Raw genomic sequence first — 17443 nt, 5'->3', positions numbered from 1 at the left:
TTTGTTATTATAATTGCCTATCAACTGTTGTTTTGCAAAAAATAAGGTACTTAATTGTCTTAGGGAGAAGATACAAGCTACTAAATAAGTTTCTTTGAATGGATATGGAACAATAATAAAGCTTTTGATTTCAATAGCCTATGTGTATTATTATGTTATATCAATGTTATAAACGAAGGGAGAGAATGCATATAAGTAAAAAGGTCAAGGGAAATGTGACCTCCCCAGGTATTATTTTATTTTAATTAAGCTAATGACATTCATACCTACTCTTAATTTAGTATGAATGATATAAATACTGAGGTATTCAAAAGTTTTTTGAAGAATCCAATCAAATGTACTCTCATTTTCAATTCTGTTATAATATGCACTTAATCTTTTCTGCTATATATATTATACATATAATATAATTAATATCTAAAGAATATTACTCTAAAAAGATTCAAAACGAGAACTTATACGACCAAAAACTTTCTATCAAATATCTTTTCTAATTATATCTTCAATAATGAAACCTTCTACTGTTATTATTTCAATTGTTGCTTTCGTTGGATTCACTCAAGCTGCTAGTAATACTACCACCTCATCAACAACAAGCACTAATGCTGCTGTGCCATTGCATGGCCAGGAAAATGTTGCTGCTTATGGTTTAGGTGGTGCAATGATCGTTGGTGCACTAGCATTCTTAATTTAAAATTGTGCCTAAAATGTGCTTTGACATTTATGTAGTTTATATATACTTCTTTTTGACCTTTCTTTATATTTCTTTTAGTATATATATATATATATATATTAATATCTTTTAAAGTATTCTTTATTTATATACATTAGTTTTTATTATTTTTCATTATTGTTATATAGGATGTACTTGACTAAATTACCATCATTTTCCCTTCTTGTTAAGCTTATTTCTTCAAATTTCACATCAACATGGTACTTTCCTTCAAAACGAACAACTGATTTATCATCAATGCCCAATTCACCATTGAAACATATATGCATTGCGTGGTGATCATTATTTATAGAGTCATGGATGTTAATGTCTCCATTACCATTAAAATGAATTGGAACTTCATATTTAAATGTATCGTAGGTCACTTCTGGAGTTATGATTTTATCGTACTTGAGACCAATAAAATCTAAAATATCTTGGATCCTTTCCATAATATTCACAGATTGGTGACTAAATTTCCATTTAAATAGTCCTGGCACGAGATGCCATTTTTTATTATTACCATCTATTCTAATATCATCGTTTGGTTTGAATAAGATGCCAAATACGACCAAATCTTCATCTTCACACCATATGTTAAACTTTTGAAATTTATTATTATTATTGCTATTATTATTTTTATCGTTATCATTGTTAATAACTTGGTTATGCGGTGTGGATGGAATTCTTAGTGGAACACCATAATGATCTTTAATAAAATCATGACTTGTCAATTTACTCATTAACTTTGTATAAATAAAATCTTTGACATTATTAATATTTAATTTCTGTTCTTCTTTGGGAGTCAGCTTATGGAATTTATTACAAGGAAATAATGGAATATAAGAATCCATTTTCAAATAAACCGCTTTATATATTATTTTGTATCCAATAAATAAACTTAGCAAAGTAGACAATGTAAACCAAATGGTAAATCGACGTTTCCTATTCTGATGCTGTTTAATAGCCTCTCCTATACTCATACCTGGTATATTATCATTATATTTTGTAGTAGAGGAAAGAAAATTATTTATTTTGGAAGATGGTTCGTCTCTGTTTGGGTTGGTGAAAAAATGGGTGCTATCTACAGGTGAATAATTATTAGTCAAGTTTGATTTATTGTGGTTAATATTGTTGTCATTATATATTATTTTGGAATTGGGATCACTTTTAAATGAAATAGGAATTTTTCTTCGTGTTGTGGTTGAGATTGTTCTAAGCCATCTATGATTACAACAAAGGTAGCTTTTTGATATCGTAGTATATATATTCTTTTTAACTGTAATTCTAAAATTTAGCAAAGATGGAGAATAATAGAATTGATGTGATACTTGGTTCAACATGATTCTGTTTTCCTTTTTTTTTTTTTTTCAATTTTGTCTCGCTCTTGTTTGTAAAATTGTTAGCACAATAGTCTTTATACTAGAGTTGGTTTATATTAGTAACTATTTAAAATTTACTGGGAGTTGAAAGCTTGTTATTAATGATATTGCTGCGATATATTTTAGTAAAGAATCATTCTACTATTGACTGCTTTTTCTTTAGTGAATCTTCTGGACTTATTTTACGACTTTCAGCTTAGAACCTTTTTTTTTTTTTGGTTCTCTATTTATAAGGAAATACTGGCGTACCCTATTGTGTCGCTATCAACTTTGTAGATATATGTATGGACATATGTTATTTTGCATAGAGATAAAACTGCCACGACAATAATATAGAGGAGTATGATTATTTAATAGTTTACCAGACTTAAAGTTAATTGGAACAAAAATGATATTAGATGCATGTATACATATATATGTATATATAGAAGTACATAAGCATTATTCTTCATCGCTTGTCATTACTTGTGCTTTCCTTAGTCTTTTTCTGGAGCTAACAAACTCCTCATTATCGCTACTGAGGGTATGATGATCATCAGAATTTGACTCAATGCTGTTACCATCATCTAAGCTGTCACCACTTACAAACCCATCCCCATCATTATGTTCATAGAAATCACTATTATAGTCACTAGAATATTCTCTTTTACTATCCTCTGAGCTCTTATCTTCAATGAATTTTGAGTGTCTTCTCTTTCTGTTAGATTTAGACTCTTCAGCTTCACTTAATTCATCGTCACTTGCAACAAATGAATCTAGATCAGAATCATGCTCTTCTTCTTCTTCTTCTTCTTCTTCTTCTTTTTTTTTTTTTTTTTTGTCCTTTTTTTGTTCATTACTACTATTATAATCTTCATCTATAGCTTCATCATCATATAGTTCTCCTATATCTTTCCTTTTTCTTTTTCTTATTCCTCTATCATTTGTTTTACCGTTTTCTTCTTCCTCATCACTGTCATCTTCTAAATCTGAATCACTAAATCTTCGTATTTCATCAATGATTTCTTCATATTCCCCTTCGCTGTATTCATCTTCATGTCCTCTTAAATTATTTGTAATGTTCCTGGCAGAGTTGCTCATAACATTTTCTGAGTTCCCTCCAGTGATAACGTCATTTCTAATTCTATAATGACAGTGTGGGCATAAATTCTCCCCCTCGTCATCGTCCATATCATCTGGATCCAATTCCCAATGACAATTTCCACATCGTGGGATACCATCATCATCCATATCTATTATAGCTAATGTAGAATTTTTAAAAACATTAGCGAAAATTGTGTCCTTTGCTATATCATTCTTATAGACAGTTTCATCTTCTTTTCTTTCTAATAATAGCTTTCCCCATTCAGAACTCTTAGATTGATTATCATTTATTATCAAATCCAATATGAATTTTAATTGGTTATCTAAAAATGCATTGAATATAGGTACAACTTCAGCTACTTTTCTACAGTCTGGACAACCTAATCTTCTTGTCTCATTAGTCTTGAACCAATTTTTCAAACACATATAACAATAAATGTGTCCACATGTAAGCATCATTGGCACATTAATAAGTTCATGACATATATGGCATTGTAAGGATGATAGAAAATTTTCAACAATCTTTTTGTTTTTTTTTTTGCTTAGGGATTGAATTAAATTTTCTACCTGATTCATTTTATTTTGATATATAGTTATTCAATTGATATATATTTAACAGAGGTATACTCAATTACTTATATTGCTTGTGTACATGCTATCTCCTATCTAAGCTCTTCTAACTTCTACTCAGATGACATCCTAATTATCGATCCTTTTACTATATTCCTTTTTTTCCTTTCATTTTTCATATTTTATTGAGTATAAACAAAAAAGCAATAACGGATTAAACTGCAAATACCGTATCTTGCAAAGAATAAGTTAACATAAACATATAAAATAATGGAAATAATATACTGTATATACTGTACATTTTACCATCATTATAGTTACACATAAATAGAAAAACATTAATGTAAAAATTATATACATAAATGTAGGAGATGGGAGAGAAAGAAGGTAAGAATATAGTATCATTATTTAAGGATTAAAATGTTTTGTTACTTACTGCATTTTACTTCTGAGACACTTTTTCAAGTATTGTTAATAATTCATTCAGACCATCAACATGTTCCTTGGCATTGGTTGATGTGGTGTTACCATACACAATTGTGTGGCCATATTTTAAATTGCCATTAAGAACTTCTTCTTTAACACATTTGAACAATGGTTCAATAATTGGAGAAGAAGAACCTGAGATACAAGCAAATTGGATGTGGCATTGCGAATCTCCGCTGGCTCGTGCAGCCGAACTGTTGAAGTAGTTCAACAAGAATTTGAATGCAGATAATGATAAGCCATTTTGTTGAACAAACAAAATATCTTTATAAACATATGCATGTATATTGTTTTCATCAAATAATGTATTGATATGGGAGATGGCTTCACCAATAACACCAGCTACACGATCTTGGTCTTCAGCATTTTCCGTATGGAATCTGATCATAGAATCTGTTACTTTATAATAGGCACCTGGTAATCTTTCGATCTTAGCATCCAAAATCTTCATAACTTCATCTTTCCAATCGACTTGCTCTACAATATTATACCACGATCCATCTAATCTTACATACGCCCCATTTTCTGCAATTAGACCTACATTAGATGCACGAGCGTATAAACGTTCTAAGGTAACTTTTGAATGAGAATTCATGACAAAGACAATATTGTTGGCTGCTAATTCGCTTAATGTAGACAAAACTCTGCTTGTAGGTGGTTCAGTAATTTTGAAGATAAATAATTTTTTCTTTGAATCTTCATAGTCTTTGTATAATGCATCATAACCAAGGTTAAAAATAGTGGATCTTTCTTTATTAGTCTCCCATGAATTATTTATGTCTTGTAAAGAAGATTTAATCCAAGTGTCGGAATCATGCATAATAACACTTTTGACTAAACTCTTCCAATGCTTCCTCTTTTCAGCATAAGTCATTTCCAACCCAGCCTTAATTGATTGAGATACATGTCTAATGTCCCATGGATTAATTAATATGGAACCTTCATCTAAAACTGATGCGCTTCCTGTGAATTCAGATAATAGCAACGGGGCATTTTTCTCTTCAGATGAAATAATGAATTCATGACATGTTAGATTCATACCTTCTCTAAATGTGTTGACCATAAATAAATCTGCTTCGCAATTTAAGGCTAGATATTGTGGGTATTCTAAACCTTGATGTAAAAAGACTACTGGTGGAGACATACCAATATTAGCAGATAAAGAATTGATTCGATCAACAGTTAACATCAACTGCCGTTCGAAGTCCTCATTCTGTGATTTGCCTAGACAAATCTGTACCAAAACAACTTTATCAATGTATTTTGGATTCTCTCTTAGAAATCTTTCATATGCTAACATTTTTTTGTTTAAACCACGGATTCTATCAAATTGATCTCTACAGACAATCAATTTCTTGCCTTTCCATCTTTCTCTAATCAAACGACGCCATTGATTAACTTGGTCTCTTCTTAAATGGTCCTTTAGTGCAAAGGCATCGATGCCTACAGGTATAGATGTAATGGAGATGATTTTTCCTTGATATTTCAATTCATCATTGGAGACATCAGCCATTAACAATCTATTAGTTGTTTGTAAGAAATGTCTTGCGTATTCAGTGGTTTGGAAGCCAACTGAGTTAGCACCAAGTATACCTTTTAACATCTTTTCTCTGTGAGCAAAACATCTAAACACTTCACTACTTGGGAAGGAAACGTGAAGGAAATAGCCAATCTTTGCATTAGGCAATAAACTTCTAACCATTTCTGGGACCAACATCAAATGATAATCGTGAATCCAAATAATATCACCTTCCTTATACACTTGAGCTATCTTTTCTGCAAACAATTTGTTTAGATCACAGTAATAATTCCATGAATGATCTTCAAATGCTTTAGAGTTTGGATTATCTGGGATTTGATAGTGTAAAGTTGGCCATAAAATTTGCTTACAGAAATTTTTGTAGGCGCCTTTGAATGTAACATCATCGCTAATTACTGCATGGCAATTATAATTGTTTTTTAAAGCCTTAATAATTTTATTTGAAATGTCTATAGGGAGTTCATCGGTGGGGATACCCATTGTACCAACCCAGTAGACATCATCAGTTAAGGTTTTTTCCTTAGATGCAATATTAACAGCATTTTTTAAAGCGCCGTTACCTTTCTCACAGGGAACAATAGACCAAGGCAATTGACCAAACAATTTTTGAGAATTATGTAATCTAAGACTCTTGGCCTTTGATTTATTTGAGTACCCACCAAATTTCGGAACCACAAATTTTTCCTTGCCATCAGTCTCTAAATCAGAGGTATAATCGTCATCCTTTTGACCCCCTTCTTGTTTTTCTTCAATATTAGCAGGGCTGTCTATTGCTGGTTTCTCTGGAACTACATGGACTCTTTTCATAGCTGGGGCACTATGAAACTGTTGTTCCTTTTGTTTAATTCTATCTATGTCGTACATAGAAGAATTGAAATCAGGCACAGCTCTGGATTTAGGTCTGACAACAGTAGTTTTAGAACCTATTGGTATTGAGGTTTGTTGGGTAACAGTATCGAACACAGTGTGTAAAGTGAAAGAGTCGTTTATAGGATGGTGTGACCAATTGTTAGCAGCAGTTCTAGGGCTGGTAGCAGAGGTTCCATCCATATTGGTGGTGGTAGTGGCAGTGGTAGTACTAGGGGTAGCGGTGGTACTCGTAGCAGTAGAAACAATTGGAGTAGAGTTTGGATTGATAGTATTTTTAGATAAGAAGAAATCCTCGATAGATGTAGTGTTGGCCGGGGGAGATTTACCTAGAATTGGGGAACTGACACGGTTAGTCGCACCAGAAACAGAAGACCTATTGAAATTAGTAGTTAAATTTTCTAAAAATTGCTCTGAAGTGACATCTATTTCATTATTTTCGATAACAGCAGAAGTCTCGCGAGAAGTATTTGGTTTGTTATTGTCTGGTGCTAAAGAGTTATCGTTATGCTGGTTTGTAATGAAAGGTTTAGTAGAATGGACAGAACTGGACCTATTGCTTCTGTTAATGAAAGGTGTAGGAGAATGCACTGAGGCAGACCTTTTTCCCTTGATATTATCTATTGCACCAGGGTTAAGCTTAACTAAATTAGATTCTACCAATTCAGCAGTCTCATATTCGGATTCATTTAATTTGAATTCCGGCTGATATGGCAAAAATAAAGAAGCCACAATAATTGTCATAACCTATACGTATATATATATATGTATGTATCTATGTATGTATGTACGTAAACAGATGCGTGTGTATGTGTATGTGGGTAGTCTTCTTAAGTTAACTTTTTTAACAGGTATTTAGACGGAAAGATACTGTAAACCATTCAGTAGTTATATGTTTATAAATCCTACCCCTTACCAAGATTTGTATAAAACTTCAAGCACTTCTAGTTTCAGATCTTAAAGAAACTTCGCAAGCAAATTTCAGTGGACCTCCCTCTTTCTCCAGCGCTTCCCCCCCTATTGTTGTTGTTATTGTTATTATTTTCACTCTTTCCCCTTTATCCCCACCCCTTTGTTCTTTTTTTGTTTTTTTTTCTTCTCAATTTGATCTCACTCTTTTTTCCGTTTTTCTTTTTCCTTTTTTTTTTCATTTTTTGTCCCTCGGATTTGCCGTCGCTGCTGTTGTAGAGAAGCACACCCAGACACCAGCAGGAAAAATTAAAAGAAAAAAGGAAAGGAGATCAAATTGAGGGAGACATAGAGCGGGTGTCTGGATGTGTGATGTGTCTGGCAATGGAGAAAAGTCGGAAATAGGGAAAAAAAAAAGAAAATGAAAAAATTTTCTTCTGGTATCTTGCGCCTGTGTTCGATTCTTTACGGCAGTTCTTTACTTCCAATCAAAAAATAAAAAACTAAAATTAATCGGACTATAAGATAGGAAACGATGGAGTGGAGATGACAGTGTGGATGTAGTAATTTAATCAGTATTGTTGGTTCAACACTATCATTGATATGGAATAACAGAAATGCTATTTTTGTTATCTAGTTAGCTAGCTGTTCAACGATATTTTCACTGTAAGCAAGAACAAAAAAAAATTAGATACAAATACTTTATATACAACTTAATATAATCGTTTGCTCACCTCATGGATAATTCTACTTTACTGTTTTTTGTATTTTTGTTTTTAACTTTCTTATGGGCAAGAAATCAAAGACAGCTTAATAAAGGTGTTAACAATCCTTTAATAAGAGGTGTTAGATACCAGGAAAATACAGAGGTTATTTCCGAAGAAAAAAAAGATGGTGTGGTAGATACTAGCAACGGTGTGAAAAAAGAAGAATATAGTAATGATCATAGTTCTAATGATAATAACAGTAGCACTTTAATACAGGAACAAATGGAGAGCCCAGTAGTAAAAAGAGTCAAAAGAGAAGTCACTGTAGATATGATTGAGATTGTTCAAACTTTGGCACCGACTCTTGATGTTAAACAAATCGAATATTCCTTAAGAAATACAGGGTCTATTGAGGCCACTGTTGACGATTTCTTAACTGGGAAAGAATTCCCATTTCCTCCTGAAGAGAATCAAATACATGAAGGAGATGATGATGATAAAAAGAATAATAAAGAAGAATGATGGAATTGACGACTAATAAGTATATAACTAACTATTAGATAAATAAATAAATAAATAAGTAAATAAGTATATTCCTGAATATTTACTAGTATGATGATTTGCTTCATGGTTGTATTTGATAAATAGTAGAAATTATGTATTATCTTCAAATGGAATAAAATAATAAAGTTTCTTTATACATACATACATATATATATAAGAAATCATGATTTTGTTATCCAGTGTAGAGAGGATTATGTCGTCGGATTTGTTTGTTTATTATTGGGTTTAATTTTTTTTTTCACTGGTAGAATATTAATAATATTATGTTTTGGTTTATTTTCAATTGTAACATCATTTGGTACAGAAACAGATGGTACATTTTTAAATTTCATAATTTCATCATTCTTTAATCGTTGACCAAATAAATTGTTAGCATCTATGGATATATATGAACAAAACCCATCTGTTGAAGAGATCATCAAAAATTTACCATCTGGTGACCATGTAAGATCGGTTATTGGCGTATAGTGTAAATTACCTATTATAGCCAATGGTTCGACCTTTATTGTATCATATATAAGAATTTCATTTGATGTGGCAATAGCAAAAATTAATTTATACGGTAATGAAATAAACTCACTTCTGGTTGTTGATTCTATTTTATAAAAATTTGGATTAAAAGATATTATTAAAGCAGGTTTTTTCAAATTTGAAATTTTCATTATTGGTTTATTTAAATTATCTTTTAAAGTTGATCTTGCAAAGATATAAACACAATTGGCACCCTCTGTGCTATTATTATTATTATTGTTGTTGTTGTTGTTGTTAGTGGTGGCGGTGGTGATAATACTAGTATTGGTTGTTAAAGAAGAAGTTATATCATTATTATTTTTAGATATACCAGTTGGTACTAAAATTAAATTCCCACATGGGGATATAGTCAATCTTCTGAAAAATGAAGGCAACGTCTCATTATGGAACATATAAGATTTATCCAATTTGATTATCCTGTTCTGCAATTGGATATCTAGTAATTGTTTATTTTCATGATCAAATATTAATTTATATACATTGATGGACCTATCAGTAGATTGTGATAAGATATATTTATTTTGTGGATCCCATGTGACACCTTGAACATAATGGTTATGTTCTTTTAAAGAAAAAATACATCTAGGATCATCATTATCGTCGTCCTTGTTGCTGTTAGTATGTATTTGGAATACTCTAATAAAATTATCCATACATCCACAAAGTATATAATTATCACATGGAGACCAAACTAGATCATAAATCTCAGGGGCATGAGAATGAAATCTTAATCGTTTCCAGACGTACCAGGATTCTTTATTCTCTTCTTTTATAGACTTTCCGTCAACATGGTTGTTGTTGTTGCTGTGGTTATCTTTATCTTTATTTTTATCTTTATTATTATTTTCATTTTCATTTTCTTCGTCAGTGGTAAATTCGAATGGAGTCCCTCCAGTTGACTGTCCGTCTAAATTTCTTTTCCATAAGAGGATTTGTCCATCATCACCGGCGGAAGCTAAGATATCGCCCTTTGAATTGAATCTAATGACATTGATGGCTTGTTCATGCTGCTGTAAAGAGGTCAAGAAGTCAATAGTGTCGATCTTAAAACATGACTCATTTGCAGTACTCTTTATTGTGTTTAAATTCCAGATTCTAACCTTGTTGTCACCTCCAGAAGTAAACAATTTGGGCAATTGCGGATCATATTTAGACGACGGTGGGAAACATAGACTGTAAACAGGCTGGGATTCGTGCCAATATATCTGCAAATTAGATGCTTCCATCCTTTTTAATAATTTATCTTCTTGGTAATACCTTACAATCCACAAAGCAGTACAGTTAAGACGAACATATTTGTGACAGGGAAGTGTTCCAGCACTCGAAAGGCTTAATTGATAGCTCCTAATTATTTTTTTTTTTTCCAATATTTATTACACTGTTAGTCGAGCTTTCTATTATTCAAAGGATAGCAGATTCTGTCAGAACAATCCAAAAAAAAAAAATAATGAAAAGAAAAGAAAAGGAAAGAAAAGAAAGAAACACCTGAAATATTCTTTTTAAGCCCTAATCAAACTTTCCAGGGTTACCCTCTTTGCTTCCTCTTTTTCTTTTTTCTACCAGAAATTTTATTATGAATGCAGCGGGTGAGCAGATGGGCGGTGTGTGCGTGTCACATAAAACGATGTGCAGTGACGCCTATATATATGGGACAAGAAATCTGGTCTGGTTTTCTCTTGTGTTTCCCGAAATCCCTCTCCCGCCTGTTGGGTTTTTCGTCCCCTTCGCTTGCGTGGTTTATTTTCTCACACTAGGAGCTTTCTTCTTGGGTGTCCACACGTAGCTGGTCGATCTCACCTACATATTATGTGCGGACATCTGTACAAACACACACACATACATATATATATATATGTGTGTGTGTATACATACCCGGGCAGATGTATGCCTGGATGTTTTTTGCATATGTCGTATCGTCTTTCGTTAGTGTGTTAGTGCTGATGTGTTCTCAAATGATTTGCTTCCATACTGCTTTCCTTTTTTCTTTCCTCTTTTTTTAATTTTGTATTCTTCTTTCTTGTTCGGTTGAAAGAAGACCAAGTCGTCAGGCGACGGCTTAGGAAATAATAATACACATACACAGTATCAGAAAACTAGCACACATGTCAAATTCCCGATGGACTCATTTCTTCTTCGTGGAGAATACTATATCTATTGGAGCCGTAGTTGTGCTGATAGTAAAGCATCAGTATAGTGTTGGGAGGGGTAAGAATAAGAAATTGTGTCTTTGTTCTTCTCCTATTCTCCATCAATTGTCCCTTATTGATTGATTATATTGTGAGAGATGTATTTCACAGAATAATTATAGTCATATATAGGGTGGGGTCCCATCTATACACATTTCATCCTTCTTGTTGTTACAAAAATAGGATAATTCTCATTAGATAATATATGTGTGTCGGTATGCATGTATGTAATAAACAGATGTTGCTGGACTTTGGCAACTGTTCTGCTACTGATAAGTTTGTTGGTGGAATCGTGTCTATAAAAACATAACACCCATACCTCTACTGTTGGGTGCTATATATTGTTAGTTTTTTTTTTTTCTTTTTTTCTTCTTTTTTTTTCTCGAGTGCGGAGAACAAACACAAATACCAAAAATATCAAAATAAAAAATAAAAAATCTGAGTTTTCGAAAGTAACTTGTTTGATACTCGATAGAAGAGGTTTGGTTTTGCAATTTTGGAGTAACTAGTAAAGTATTTATTGTAAGTGTACCTTTATATTATCTAGCTACATTTAGTACGCGAGATTGAAAGGAAGTTTATCATTTATACCGAAGGAAGCAAAAGTGTTTCCTTATACAGAGATATAAAATAGAACAGAGATTCTATAGGTACTTGAAGAAGACATCACAAAAAACAATGAGTTCACATCTTGATGGGAACTTTTTATTTAATAAAATTAATCATTTTTTACAAAATTATATTCAACTTGATGACAAAAGTAAAGATAAATTGTTGTATCAGGACACTTTAAAACAAATCAATAACCAATTATTTAAAGATAAAGAATCGATCTGTGATCTGCTAAAATGGGATACAAATAGCACAACTGAGATAAAATTTAATCCAGATCTACTTATTGATGGTACCACCTATACAATTACTGAAGATCAACATAAACTGGCTTTACAATGGTCTAAACGCCTTTCTTTGAATTATAATTATATATGTAAAGTTTTATCTTTTGCTGAACCGAATTTGCAAACTGTGCTGAATGAAAGAATAGCAGCTGTTGATATTATCGCCACTCTGATCGATACACCTGATTTAAATCCAGATTGGAATAAATGGATTCTAGAGAATCCTAATACTAGACTAAAACTGCTTAACAACTTAATCGACTCAATTCAATCGGTAGTGATGACTTCCAAAAAAGTTAATCAGAATTCCCAAATTTCTTCTGGTGAATCGGATTCATTCTTGGATTTGGTTCATTTGAAAAATATGAATGATTTGGTCTATCTCTCTAAGCTTTTAAAATTGATAACCGACCTAATTTTAAATGCTAATGAAATCCTAAATTTCGATACTATATTGAATTGGTTTAATAATATAGATTTATGGTCCCAATTTTGTCAGTTTGATTTAATCTCAATCTTACCAGATATACCTTATTCCGTACTGTTGCAATTAATTTCACTTATCAATATCAATTCTTTACTGTTCCTAGGTTTTGATACAGCATATCATTCTTTTAATATTGAAAATTCTTCATTTTTTAATGATTCTAAAAAATTTATCCAATTACAAAATATTATTGATAAAAATTTACCCTCAAATTCACTAATTTCTTATTCTTGGGCATGTATTCTTTTTTATAAATCGGTGGTATTAGAGACTTTAGATGAAAATGACAACATGCTCTCATCAGAAGACAAAATATTTCTTTCTGACTATAACAAAGAGTATCCAAATGTGCCCTTAAATGTCATGTTTAATTTCTTTGCTCAAAGAGCAGAAAATTTAAACGTTTTTGAAGAGATTACAAACATCACTACATCTTTAAAAGCCGATTTAACGTATCCAATCATCATGACTTCATTTATCTCATTTTTAATGAATTTTATCCCATTGAATATTGAAACAACAAAAATGATCCAGACTGTTTTATTATATATGCCATCACATTTCACTGAAGAATTTTTATCAAGTGACACTTTTAGCAGAAAGTTTGCTCTTTTAAGAGCTAAATTACCTCTAGTAGAAGATGGTTTAATACCTTTCATTAATATGGTTACTGCATTACCTGAATTTGCTAATTTTGAGTTAAAAATGTTAACTACGTATGCAACAAAGGCTAAGCTGAATGATATTGATTATGATCTACTGGATGAAAACAGTGTTGGTATGATTGGAGATATATCACATAATCAGCAAGGTAATAATGGTACCATTGTATCTTTGCACGATTCTGCGTCTTCCAATATATCAGATTTGATTATTATGAAGAGAGAAACGTTTGTTAAGCCACCTTTTGAACTGGAAGAAAATGTAATGATGTCTATACCAAAAGATACTAAAGGTCAATTGGTACAATTATCATCAAATAGCAGAACTTCAGCAGCAAATAGTACTTCATTGATTGGTAAAGAGAACAATATTAGACAAAAAAAGTCTGGTAGTATTGCTATAGAAGATGGTAATATTGACTTAGATTTAATCATTTATTCTATCAAATATAGTGGATGGTCCTTACTAGGCCGTATTTTACAAAATATATCAACCTTATATTTCAATAATGGTGCTAATTTGGATAATGTTACCAAAGAATTAATGATATCAATTATCAAATTAATTTCCACTATCATAGATTCTAGTGTGATTGAGTATGACCGCAGTCAAGAGATATTATCTAGTATGTCCAGTCAGATTACCTTGGATAATGAAAATGTTATATCCGTTATCTTTAAAATTTATGAGATTGCATTAAACAAAAGAGACTATAATGTTTTGGTTGAGTGTTCTAAATTTACTAATCTGTTGACAGGATATTATCCAAATTTGGTATGGTCATATTTAATTCGTTCTACTCTGTTGGAAAAATATGGTAAAACAGGACTAATAAGTACAATTCTGGGTACTTTAGAACTTCCGAATGGTAAGTTTGACTTTACAATTCAATTATCTGTATTAATCAATTTATTAGTTGAACACACTTTTACCAGGGATAGTACGACATCAGAAAGAACAAAGAAAGAACTTTTACAAAAATTTACTGTCCATTTTATACATGTTTTCGAAAATTGTCAATTTTGGGAGTTCAATAATCTGAATGATAAATTTAAATTGTGTCTAAATTTGACTAATTTTTTCAGCAAGGTCCTGTACAATGTGTATGGTATTGACCCAACCTGTAATACCAAGGAGAAAATCACAAGAATTCTTTCTCAGGCAAGTGAAACAATAGTGGCATTTTTTCTTGAAAATCAAAGCACTGATTCTTACACTACGAAAACTTTATTATCTATTTTAACTTCATACACAGATTTAGAATACTCTATTTATGGGAATAATACTTTTGATGAAGACTATAAGGATTTGATAATTTCAGCTTTTAAATTTACAAATTTACTGGTATCTATTAGAAGTTTTTTGAAATTACCACCAAGTGTTCTTGAACATAATATATTTGATTCAATTTCGATATTAGTTCAACGTTATATTAATAATATTTTATTAAAGAATTCCATTATTAAATTATTTATTACTTTGGTTAGCATATCGTGGAGTGATAGCTACCCATTTTTACTTTCATATTTAGGAGAAACTGCAGCAAAGGATATGTTTCAAAATGTATCGAATGATCTGAAATCATCTATAAATGACTTTAATTTATTGAAAGATATTTATAATTTTATTGGGTCTTTATTGCAAAGTAAGCAAGATGGGTTAACTGTCTTATTTTTAACCGGTGATATTATAACAAGGGCACGTCATAATGAGAAAGATGCAAATGGTGATAATACCATAAATATAAATTCTGACAAATCTATTATCAATATATTAAAGAGTAATATTATGAGCATAAATAAATATCCAGAAGGTGTATTATGTGCTTTGTTGGATTGTATTTCATATGCATTAAATTCCTGGATACATTCTAAAAATTTAACTAATGATTCAAAATTTCTTGATGTGCTGTTGAATAAATTCAATTCATTTGTCCCAAAAAATCTTAATGATATAGATCAAGATGATATACAATTTATTACTGAACAGTACAGAGCAGTCTCAAAAATTATTGAAATTTTTGCATTATATCTTTACATTTGTCCTCAGAAAACTTCTGCGGTCTATAAATTATTGGATGATAAAAACTTATTTACCAAAATTAAACCATATTTCGATAATGCGGGGGATAATAATGACATTCAGGAAAACTATGTAAATGAATTTAATTCCACATATCCATCCTATACATTGAATAAATTTAGGATGACTCAGTTTTCATTATCTATTGGTGGAGTTGAGAACTCTGTTTTTAACCTGGAATTAATGAATAAGTGGTTTAAGGATGATGCACGTTGGTATGGTTCCATAAAGGAGTCTGGATTCTTTCACAAAGTTAAATTGGTAGCATCCAATATTCAATACAATCATTATAAAATCTCTGGAGCTAAGTCTTGGGGTGCATTTATTACATCTTATATTAAAATTAATGGTGCTCCCAATGCACATTTTATTGATATTATTATCCATTTCTTAGAAATGAATAGTCAAATAACATCTAGTAAAGACAGTTATTCACAATTATATCATGAGAGGGTTGAATTAGTGTTTTATATTTTGTATTTCTGCCAAAAATCAGGAAGTGACGTCTCCGTAGAAAAATTATTTGAAATGCTTAAACTATTAATTACTACATTTAAATCAAGTGAGGTTAATTATTTTGAAAAAATCATGACATGTCTAAGGAAAAATGAATATCGAACAGTTATTCGTTGCGTTTTGATTGTTTTGAGTTTGGTTAAAGATTCTGCAAAATTTCTCGAGTTGGCGTCAGATCAGTTATTGGAATTTTTTGAATTGGCCTTTTCTAAAGGTATCTATTTAATTTTGCATAAAATGTTAGCAGATATTTCCAATCCATTAAAATCTCAAAAAGAGATGGCCATGTTTATGATTGAAGAAAGGGTTCAGGACATATCACTGTTAATGCGGTTATTCATCGTAATTAGATCATTCAATCCTTCTGAAAATTTTAATAAAATTTTAGCTTCATCTTTGTGTGAAAGTGGTACAATACAAGTTATATTGAACCTATATTCGAATGCTCATTTATTACAAAATAATTTTCAAAATGTGTCAGGTAGCCTGGCATTAAATGCAATATCTGAATTATGCACAATTCCTGAAATTGCAGACCAATTTATTTGTAATGGTCTATTTGTTACTCTTTTGGAAAGTCCTCTCTCTGTGATAATACAAAAGGGTAACATTAGACCAGAATATAATTTAGTATTACATGACATTTGGAGTAATGGACTATTATCAATAATATTGCTTTTACTAAGTCTATTTGGAAAATCTGTCCTCGCTGAAACATGTGTTTTCTTAAAATATTTTGATAAACAAGTACAATGTTCGATTGCAAGTTGGACTAATAGCAAGTTGGCAATATCCACAGCATTGATTAGAGAAACTTCACAATTGATCATGCTTCAAAAGATGTTAGATACATTAAATTACCAAGAATATCTGAAAAACAATTATGATGATACTAAGCAAACTGAGGATGATTCACTTGGACTAATTTATGGGTTGGATGAAGAATACGAAAGATCTGATTTATATGATACGTTGGGTAATCTTTTAACTCATCCTAAATATCTCAATTCAAGGATAGTAGCAATGACAATTGAAGAAAATGAAAAATTAAACAATCCTTTACTTCGTGAACAATTGGTTAATGAGATCAACAATGATATCAAGGAACTTCAACAAGCCCTGGTAACAGATCTATAATTCAATGACCTCTATTTGAAGTGAAGTATATAATTTCGTAAAAATAAGAGAAAAGTATAGATTATGTAAATAGAAATGTAGGATCTTTGTGTAAGCTAATTTAACTTGAATTCTAATGAATT

At 31.1% G+C, this 17443-nt stretch overlaps 6 protein-coding genes across 6 annotated transcripts; 2 read left to right on the top strand and 4 right to left on the bottom strand.

Annotated features, from left to right (window-relative positions):
* Positions 1 to 837: 837 nt before the first annotated feature.
* On the bottom strand, positions 838 to 2055 carry AIM39 (Aim39p; the record flags this gene model as incomplete). Its single annotated transcript, XM_064858041.1, has 1 exon — positions 838 to 2055. One exon carries the CDS (start codon positions 2053 to 2055, stop codon positions 838 to 840), a length of 1218 nt encoding a protein of 405 aa, XP_064714748.1.
* Positions 2056 to 2535: 480 nt separating this feature from the next.
* PSH1 (ubiquitin-protein ligase PSH1) lies at positions 2536 to 3753 on the bottom strand (the record flags this gene model as incomplete). Its single annotated transcript, XM_064858040.1, has 1 exon — positions 2536 to 3753. One exon carries the CDS (start codon positions 3751 to 3753, stop codon positions 2536 to 2538), a length of 1218 nt encoding a protein of 405 aa, XP_064714747.1.
* Positions 3754 to 4189: 436 nt separating this feature from the next.
* Positions 4190 to 7384, bottom strand: TSL1 (trehalose 6-phosphate synthase/phosphatase complex subunit; the record flags this gene model as incomplete). The annotated part of the gene is made up of 1 exon (XM_064858039.1): positions 4190 to 7384. The coding sequence occupies one exon, from the start codon at positions 7382 to 7384 to the stop codon at positions 4190 to 4192; it is 3195 nt and encodes a 1064-aa protein (XP_064714746.1).
* Positions 7385 to 8286: 902 nt separating this feature from the next.
* Positions 8287 to 8778, top strand: CUE4 (Cue4p; the record flags this gene model as incomplete). The annotated part of the gene is made up of 1 exon (XM_064858038.1): positions 8287 to 8778. One exon carries the CDS (start codon positions 8287 to 8289, stop codon positions 8776 to 8778), a length of 492 nt encoding a protein of 163 aa, XP_064714745.1.
* A 233-nt stretch (positions 8779 to 9011) lies between these two features.
* On the bottom strand, positions 9012 to 10577 carry CAC2 (Cac2p; the record flags this gene model as incomplete). The annotated part of the gene is made up of 1 exon (XM_064858037.1): positions 9012 to 10577. One exon carries the CDS (start codon positions 10575 to 10577, stop codon positions 9012 to 9014), a length of 1566 nt encoding a protein of 521 aa, XP_064714744.1.
* Positions 10578 to 12215: 1638 nt separating this feature from the next.
* Positions 12216 to 17321, top strand: NUP188 (Nup188p; the record flags this gene model as incomplete). The annotated part of the gene is made up of 1 exon (XM_064858036.1): positions 12216 to 17321. The coding sequence occupies one exon, from the start codon at positions 12216 to 12218 to the stop codon at positions 17319 to 17321; it is 5106 nt and encodes a 1701-aa protein (XP_064714743.1).
* Between the last annotated feature and the right edge of the window lie 122 nt (positions 17322 to 17443).

Source organism: Arxiozyma heterogenica, assembly GCF_036370985.1.
Source record: "Arxiozyma heterogenica strain weizmannii chromosome Unknown scaffold_17, whole genome shotgun sequence".
NCBI classification, from domain to species: Eukaryota; Fungi; Ascomycota; class Saccharomycetes; order Saccharomycetales; family Saccharomycetaceae; genus Arxiozyma; species Arxiozyma heterogenica.
Note: the sequence above shows the minus strand (reverse complement) of the source record. Positions and strands in the feature narration are given on the sequence as shown.